General features: G+C 42.7%; 1 protein-coding gene across 1 annotated transcript; it reads right to left on the bottom strand.

The window, feature by feature from the left end:
• Window positions 1–2,439: 2,439 nt before the first annotated feature.
• Window positions 2,440–8,564, bottom strand: LOC146992406 (myelin and lymphocyte protein-like). Its single transcript, XM_085792629.1, has 4 exons — window positions 8,413–8,564; window positions 4,454–4,621; window positions 3,627–3,752; window positions 2,440–2,564 (listed from the first exon to the last, which is right to left on the bottom strand). Exons 1-4 carry the CDS (start codon window positions 8,500–8,502, stop codon window positions 2,490–2,492), a joined length of 459 nt encoding a protein of 152 aa, XP_085648755.1. The 5' UTR covers window positions 8,503–8,564; the 3' UTR covers window positions 2,440–2,489.
• Window positions 8,565–9,145: the final 581 nt, after the last annotated feature.

Genomic DNA, 9,145 nt, shown 5'->3' with positions numbered 1-9,145 from the left:
CCAGCCCTTAGTCAACATGAGGGTGAGTAGATAATGAGTGAAATTTGAATTTTGGGTGAACTATCCCTTTAACAAGTGTGAGTAGCGTAGATTCATCCACATTAACGTGAGACTTTTTTTATAACCAAATAGAAACTCCTCGTTGTCCCTTTAATCAACAAATGTTTCGTCTGTTTCTCCTTGGACACTGTCGTCGCCGTCGTCTTCGGTTTCATGGAGCTGCTCCACTATTATCACCTGCTGCCCCTCATCAATTATCCATCACAGCTACAGTTCACTGACCTGCAGACCTGCGTGAGTGTGTGTGTGTGTGTGTGTGTGTGTGTGTGTGTGTGTGTGTGTGTGTGTGTGCCCTGTATTTACTCCCGGCTGCAGCCCATTACACCTGGTTTCATGTTCCCGGCTGCTGGTCGAGGAGAAGAGAAGAGAAGAGAAAACACGGCAACCTATTGTTTGTTCAGTGGTGTGTGACCTCTGACCTCTCTCTGATCCACCACATGAAATATTTAAACATTGGACTCACGAGCCAACGCCCCACCCCCACCATCACCACACCCGTTACCATGGAGACTCTGCAGCAAATGATGGAGTTCATCTTAAAACCGTCGGATGATCCTTCAGTTTGTACCACTTCCATGACAACTGGACAAAATTTAGACATCATATCAGTTGCTCCCAAAATATTTGTGATACATATAGGGCTGGGTCTGGACTAAACATGAAATTCACTTTTGACATGGGTTTCAAAATGTTTAAAGGAATAGTTCACCCAAAATTCAAATTTCACTCATTATCTACTCACCCTCATGTGGACTAAGGGCTGGGAGAAGTTTGAGAGTCCAAAAAGACACACCAAAAAACATCCAAATACCTCCATGCTGCTCGTATGTCGATTTGCGCCGGCGTCAGTGCAAATCACACGAGATTTGGACGGACCAGGAAGAGCAGTGCTGGGAGCTTCCGCTACAAACAAGCTTAAAATATAGACTTATTTAATTTTTTTCGGAACAATTTCTCATGTCGGGGCTTCAATACAAGAGGGACATTACAGACGAGCAGTATGGAGGTATTTGGATGTTTTTTGGTGTGTCTTTTTGGACGAAGAAAAGTGAGCCCCGTTCTCAACTGTTATATGGACATGCAGTGCTGCAGGATACGATAAATGTTTTCTCCTCGACTGACAGACCCGTGTTTCGGTCCAAACACTCTATGTAAGTGATTCCCAACTATTTAAGACTTATATTAACACAAATATATCACTTACTTCTGCTTTAAACATCAAAGATGTTCAATCAAACCCACATAGTTTGAAGCAACGTTCAAAACACACACAGCTCACAACTAAGCATATAAAGCCCGCTAGCTTAATGCTAACGTGTAATGTAAAACACCATAGACGGGCTAACAGAAATTAGCATCGGCTATCGCCAATTCGCGGCAACGGAGCCACAGCAGTAAGCTGCTAAAAACTGTTTTAATTTCGGCTTTAGTGCTGTTAAAACGTGGCTGGTTAAATTATTTTGGGGAGAATAATGTTGGTCTCATTGATGAAATTAACTGTGGCAGTGGCATTAGTTTGTTTGAATGAAAAGTGAGCAGGGCTGCCTCTGGTCTGTATTGGTCTATATTTCTATGGGGGTGTCCTCGCCACTCAGTCGCTCTGGTCGGCAGTCGGGGCAGTGTGTTTCACTTTTTCCTTTCTCCCGACGAGAGGCGACAGACTCGTCGGCCAAAGCCGTCGGCGTCGGGACGCGTCGGGAAGCGTCGTGGCGGTGTGTTCCTGGCTTAAGGGTCATTGATGTGGTGAAAATTAATTACGGGTCCAAAAAATTTACTTTCATTCTGAAACTTGGGACATTCAGAGGTTAGGCTGATCTTTAATAAAATGAAACCAAAAAAAAAAAAAAAAGTTTAAATTGTTTCAAAACAAACACATTTATTCATTTTCAGTGAAACCAATTCAAAAAATTTTACAAAAACAAACTAACTAACAAACAAACAAAATATAGATAATAATGTACATCCCGGTTGAGTTTCATGTTCCTGTTTAATTTTGTTGTGAAGTTTATAAAAATATAAAAGCGACTGAGAATCGGACTGCAGGAAGTGAGGCAAAACAAACAAACAAACAAAGATGGCGACATTTTCTCCTCTTGTAAAAAAAAAAAAACAACAACTTTGTTTTTAGTGTTTTACAATAAGTGCTTTATAAATAAAGTTTATCTTTATTTTTTAAATGTATTATTATTTCTCTCTCAGCGTCCAGACAGAGACACAGTGGACGCCATCTTTAAAAATCGCTCCTACTCCGATGACATCATCATCATCATCATCATCATGTGACTTCACAGTGTTCTGGTGCAATAAATAAGTGAAACTGTTCTCCAGCCGTTTGTTTGTCCTCCTCCTCCTCCTCTCCTCCTCCTCCTCCCCCCTCATGTCCTTGTGTCTCAGCTTTATGAATGAACACCAGTTTGTGTCGTGGAGGTTCAGAAGGATTTCCACCGGATGGCCGACAGGATGGTGTGGATGAAGTAGAGGAGAGTCGCCACGTAGGAGAAAACCTGAGGAGGCAGAGAGGGACACGAGAGCTGTGTTCGAAATCATCCACTCATTCACTCACTCCCTATCCACTACATCATGTATACGTTGTATAGGGAACGACGGGAGGAGAATTCGGACACTAGACGGTAATTTTCTGGACGTGGTTGCGTCAGCTGATGCGCCAGGTGTTGCTGTGACGGAAGCAGACGCGCCGAGAATCATGTAAACAAACCATGGATTTATGAAACAAACCGGACACATAAAAATAAAATAAGAAAAACCAGACACTTGCGGGAACATTTTAGGATGTGATTCTGTGTGGTTGTGTTTCTCGGACAATAAACTGTTGAAATATCGGACGTTTGGTTTGGTAAACTACTGTTGTGTGTGTGTATATTTTGATGTTGATGCTGATGAAAAGATGACCACTTTGACACGTCTTCTTTGTAGACGGTAAAAAGAGTTTATTACAAAAAAGGTGTAGTGTCAAAAAGCCGAATCTTCGAGAAGCCTCTAGAGCCAATTATGAGACCTCTGGGTCTTAGCCACACCGTAACGGCTCTGTGGTTATTAGCTTAGCTCGTTAGCTCGTATTTACTACATATTCTACTACAGTTTCTTAATTAGACTGATTTAATGCTGCCTGTTAATGTTCGGATGCTGCTCGCCCGACTCCTGCTCCTCAGGCGAGACAAGCGGAGCGAAGGCAAATACGTCTGAGGAGTTTATTGGTAATTAACCTAAAGAAATCGTAGCTAACATGCTAATTAGCTAGCTCTGACACACGACTGCAATTGCATTGTGGGATGCGGGAGTAGAAAGTAGACTTGTTCACTCAATTTTGCAGTGCATTGTGGGTGTTTTGTCGTCCACTACATAGTGGATGAAATTAATCGCGGAGAATTCGAACAACACTACAAAATGGTGAACACACTATATAGTGCACTAGCCTACATCTGTGATAGGGGGTGATTTCGAACACAGCTAACGTCAGACTCAGGACGTCTGTCTGTCCACCTGGACCTGGACTTGGACCTGGACCTCAGCAGCTCGTTCACTGGTGCACAGCGCCGCCCACTCACCACTGCAGAGATGTCCAGCTGGTAGTTCCTGAAGCTCGTCCCGTCTTTCATGTCCAGAGTCACTTTGGCCAAAGCAACGGAAGCACTGAGGTAGAAGAAGGCGGCGATGCCGTGGTACACAAAGTCCTGAAGGGAGGAGGAGGAGGAGGAGGAGGAGGAGGAGGAGGGGGAGGAGGAGGAGGAAGAGGAGGAAGAAGAAGGAAGAGGAGGAATGGGAGGAAGACGAAGAGGAGGAAGAGACATGAAGAGAAAGAACAGGAAGAGGAGGAGTTATAATTCTGCAGTAACGCTGGTTTATTGTAACGATAAGTTTCTACTGTGACAGAAGTTTTCTAGTAGTTTAGTGCACTGCAAAAACTCAATATCTTACCAAGAATATTTGTCTTATTTCTAGTCAAAACTAATCTCTTTCCACTTAAAATAAGACTCATCACCTAAAAAGCAGCTTGTTTTTAGACACTTTTTACTTTTTTCAAGCATATTTTCACTTGATATAAGTAGAAAAATCTGATAGTGGAGCAAGTTTTTATTTCATATTACAAGCACAAAAATCTTACTTTGACTGGCAGATTTTTCTACTTATTTCAATTGGAAATTAGTTTGAAACAAGTGAAAATGATCTAAAAACAAGTTCATTTTTAGATGATGAGTCTTATTTTAAGTGGAAAGAGTTTAGTTTAGACTAAAATTGAGACATTTTGACAAGAAATAAGACAAATATTCTTGGAAAGATTTTGAGTTTTTGCAGTGTAACAGCAACATGTAGTAGTACTGTAGCTGTGTGTGTGTGTGTATGTGTGTGTGTGTGTATGTGTGTGTGTGCTCACGGCGGCGGCCCAGCTGCCCTTGTTGCGGTGACCTCCGCAGGCGAACACCAGCATCCAGATGAAGGTCATGACGAAGCAGAAGACGGACACGAACATGACCCAGCCCTGAGGGTTGGCCGGCACCACCAGAGTACAGGCCACCAGGATCCACACCAGACCGCCGAAGACCTGCAGGCAGCCACCGATCCCTTATCAATCAGCTCATCGACCGTTTTTAAAGGGATAGTTCAACATTTTGGCAAATTGGCCCATTGCCATAACCCCTATAGTCATAGCAGTAGGTTTGTTACCTTTAATTGTCGGTGCAAGCTGTTTTTAGAACGGTGGAGCAGAGCCACGAGCTGCTCAGAGCTACGCTACGGAGGCTCATGGGATTTCTTGGTTTCCCTCATCAAACTCATCAAATACACAATCCAACAACTCCACAATGCTCTGGTGGACAAGTTGTGACCTGCACATTCACCACGCTATGAGATAATAACACAACGTTACCAGACAGAGTTGTTTTAGAGGGAAATACAGAGACTGCTTGATGAAAAACTGTCCCTGAAGGCAACACGCATCAGCGGTTTTGCATGAATTTCCCTCTAAAACAACTCTGTCTGGTAACGTTGTGTTATTATCTCATAGCGTGGTGAATGTGCAGGTCACAACTTGTCCACCAGAGCGTTGTGGAGTTGTTGGATTGTGTATTTGATGAGTTTGATGAGGGAAACCAAGAAGAGAAATCCCATGAGCCTCCGTAGCGTAGCTCTGAGCAGCTCACGGCTCTGCTCCGCCGTTCTAAAAATAGCTTGCACCGACAATTAAAGGTAAAGAACCTACTGCTATGACTATAGGGATTATGGCAATGGGCCAATTTTTCAAAATGTTGAACTCTCCCTTTAAAATCGGTGTTTGGTATCTGTGGTTCCTGATTATTGATTGATCATTTTAACAGATTATTTTTCCACAGTTCTCTAAAACCTGATCTGACCCTGGACTGTGCTGAGTCACGTCAGGTTAAGACCAGAAACCGGTCCGACCCGATCAGCAGGTTTGTTTATACTCAGTCCAGATGGTTTAGTCAACAGAGTCTCGACAGAGGACGCTCTGATGCATCTAAATGACAAAGCGCTCATTCATTCTATTGGGCCGGCGTTAAGCCAGCGTTGAGCCGGAGTTAAGCCGGCATTGGGTAACCAGGTGGTGCTGGATTTACACCACTAGACAGAGCTTTCAAAAAACAGATGCACACCTGGACTCATGACTCATGTCTTTGCTGTGACACTCCTCAGATGTCCCAAGGTTCTTAAATGCATCAGTGAGTATTTGTGAAGGAAGAGGACGAGGAGAGTGATGAGCAGGACAACATCAGGTCAACATCAGGTCAATATTAGGCCAACATTGGGTCAATATTAGGCCAACATTGGGTCAATATTAGACCAACATTGGGTCAATATTAGGCCAACATCGGGTCAATATTAGGCCAACATCGGGTCAATATTAGACCAACATTGGGTCAATATTAGGCCAACATCGGGTCAATATTAGGCCAACATTGGGTCAATATTAGACCAACATTGGGTCAATATTAGGCCAACATTGGGTCAATATTAGACCAACATTGGGTCAATATTAGGCCAACATTGGGTCAATATTAGACCAACATTGGGTCAATATTAGGCCAACATTGGGTCAATATTAGACCAACATTGGGTCAATATTAGGCCAACATTGGGTCAATATTAGACCAACATCGGGTCAATATTAGGCCAACATCAGGTCAATATTAGACCAACATTGGGTCAATATTAGGCCAATATCAGGCCAACATTAGGCCAACATCAGGCCAGTGTTGGCACCTCATATGAAGTCCAGAAACCAGCTGTGCTGGATTTCTGCCACAATGAAACCACAGCTCTTTTTAAAAAATTTTTTTTTTTTTTTTAATTAAAATTAAAATTTAAACAAAAAATATATTATATACTGTATACATAACTGTAATAGAAGAGTCAGATGAATCTAAATGCCAAAGCTTTGCTGCAAGTGACACACTTCAGATGTTTACAGGGTTCTTGAATGCACCACTGAGTATTTGTGATGAAGGAGGAGGAGGAGGAGGAGGAGGATGATGAGGAGGAGGAGAGTGATGAGCAGGAATGAAGAGGAACCAGGACTCTGGCTGAAACAGAGCCAAGTTCCTCGCGTTCCCATCACAGCGATCAGATCTGACAGAAGGTGATGATCCTGATGTTTGTAAAGAAAATACTGAAAAAACATGTTTATGTAAAAAGTTCAGTCCGGTTTCTCCTGACCGACCCTGAAGGGGACACAGGACAAGACAAGACAAGACGAATCATCTAAATGACCAGGTGTTCATTTCAATTTAGTCATGTGGCCTCTGAGAGCTCGTCATGTTCACAGCTCAGCGACCTGATGTGACCTTTGCTGCAGCCTTGAGTGATTTAAGTTGAGTTCTTTCAGAATAAAAGTCTTTTGTTAGTTGAGGTGGTCTCTCCTCCATTCATGTGATTCCACTTGGTCGGCAGCTTGAGCCGGGCGTTCCTGCTCTCGTTCACTCTACACCTCAGATGATTGACAGTCTCCATTATTCATAGAGCTCCACCTGCTACCCATCCCCATCACACTCATACTGTGTGTGTGTGTGTGTTGATGCATGAGTTCATTAGAAAGCACCTACAGCATTCCTCCTCCTCTGACTGTCTGGGTGTAACCTCAGAAACATTTCTAGCCTTTTCATATCATCACGTAGCTTCAATCTGCTCTTTCTTCACATCTGGCTGCTCTGACCTCTGACCTCCTTATGTAACTACCTGGCAGTTATTTATGCTGCTTCCCCAAAATTATGGAACGAGCTACCGTTGCACATCAGACAAACCTCCTCACTGTCCATTTTTAAAACTATAGTCTTAAAACCCATTTTTACTCCCTGGCTTTCAACTCTGCATGAGATTCTGCTCTTGTTTTAGTGTTTTATGGTTTGCTTTTATTTATTGTTTTATTGTTTCTAATTGCTTTTTAAAAAATAATGAAACAACTGTATTACTGTCTGTTTTATATTTTTTATTGCTTTTAATTGTTTTACGTCTCTATGTACAGCACTTTGTTTTCAACTGCGGTTGTTTTAAAGTGCTATATAAATAAAGTTGAGTTGTGTTGAGTTGAGTTGAGACTTGGGCCAGCATAAAGCCAATATTAGGCCGGTGTTGGGACGTCATCCATATGGAGTCCCGAAACCAGTCATAAAATCGATCTTATGCCACAATGAAACTAATGCTTTTTGTAATAAAATAATATTTTTTCACACTTTTTTTTTTATCCTCGTCATTCTAAACAATAATACACGATAAACTGTATAAATAACTGCATACTGTAAACACAACTCTACACATCTCTGCATCATAGATGGTAAACTATCATTTTACAGTAATGTGCTTCATAATTGTTTTCCCACTTTTTACGTTTACAAACATCACAGATACAATCAAAACAGTATCAGGATCAATTGAATCATCACACTTGATAAGATTTCTTTATGCAAATTTTCACTGACAAATATATTGACTTTGTAGTGCCAGAAGCTGTAAAGACAGAGTTTAGATCGGTGAGCTGCAGCAGGTTCTGCTTGTTTTCTCTCTCAACGTCACTGGTGCTGGTGCTGCCCTCACAACAACCTGACACAGAAGGTTATTTCAGGTCATTTTCTCTTTAATGAACGTGTTAAACTAAGAGGAGATCGAGCTTCCACTCGATCTTTGTAGCTATCAGGAAACACAACTTTTACTTTCGGACTCTCTAGCCTACATGAACCGTTCAACAAGGCAGTTTTCATCCGTGCGTAAAAGCTGCGTAAAGGTGCCGGCACGGCGCGCACAGCGGAGCGAACACACACACACACCAAAGTTTCTCTCGTGCATAAAAAACCTCCACAGACAGACAGCCGCTGTGTTTCTTACCAGCTCCGGTAGGTACAGGATGTCCGGGATGGTCGAGCAGATCCCCATCCCGCTGGGCAGGTTCCCCATGGTGGCGGTGTTGGAGGCCATGATGCTGCTGCTGCTGCTGCTGCTGCTGCTCAGACTGAAGCTCAGTCACTCAGACCTGCTGCTGCCGTTTAAACCAGAAGGAGCCGACGACTGGAAGAACCGGAATCATCCCCATCAGTCCGAGTCCGAGCTGAGACACGCCCGGCGGCAGAGCCCGTTCTCCGGCGGAGCTGCGGAGGTCTGGTCGGTGTCCGAGAGATGGAGGCTCGATCGGTGCCAAACACACTCTTATCACTGTCTGTCTGACCACAGCGTGACCGATTTATCACCATGGCAACCTGCTGCCGACCAACAATAACAACAGCAACACAGAGTCACGAGTAACAGTAACAATAATAGCCTAATAATAATAATATGAATGAATGAATTTATATTTATTTACGTGTCGTGCACCAATTAAGGCGCCCAGCCTATAAGGGCTTAGTTACAAGACACATTATCATCATATTTAGACACCAAACAAAATCATCAGAGCACAGACAAAACCAAACAAAAATAGAAACCACATGGAATTCACATAAATAATTCACTTTTTCTTTTTGACCAGGCACTTTTTATGAAAGTAGCTATAGTGAAGACTTCTTTTCTGAAGAACCATTCCAACTTTACCTCATCATCAACCCAAAACAACTCAGGTTTCACA

The sequence above is a fragment of the Trachurus japonicus genome, chromosome 1 (assembly GCF_045865225.1).
Source record: "Trachurus japonicus isolate A0001 chromosome 1, Traja_1.0".
Classification (NCBI taxonomy): domain Eukaryota; kingdom Metazoa; phylum Chordata; class Actinopteri; order Carangiformes; family Carangidae; genus Trachurus; species Trachurus japonicus.
Note: the sequence above shows the minus strand (reverse complement) of the source record. Positions and strands in the feature narration are given on the sequence as shown.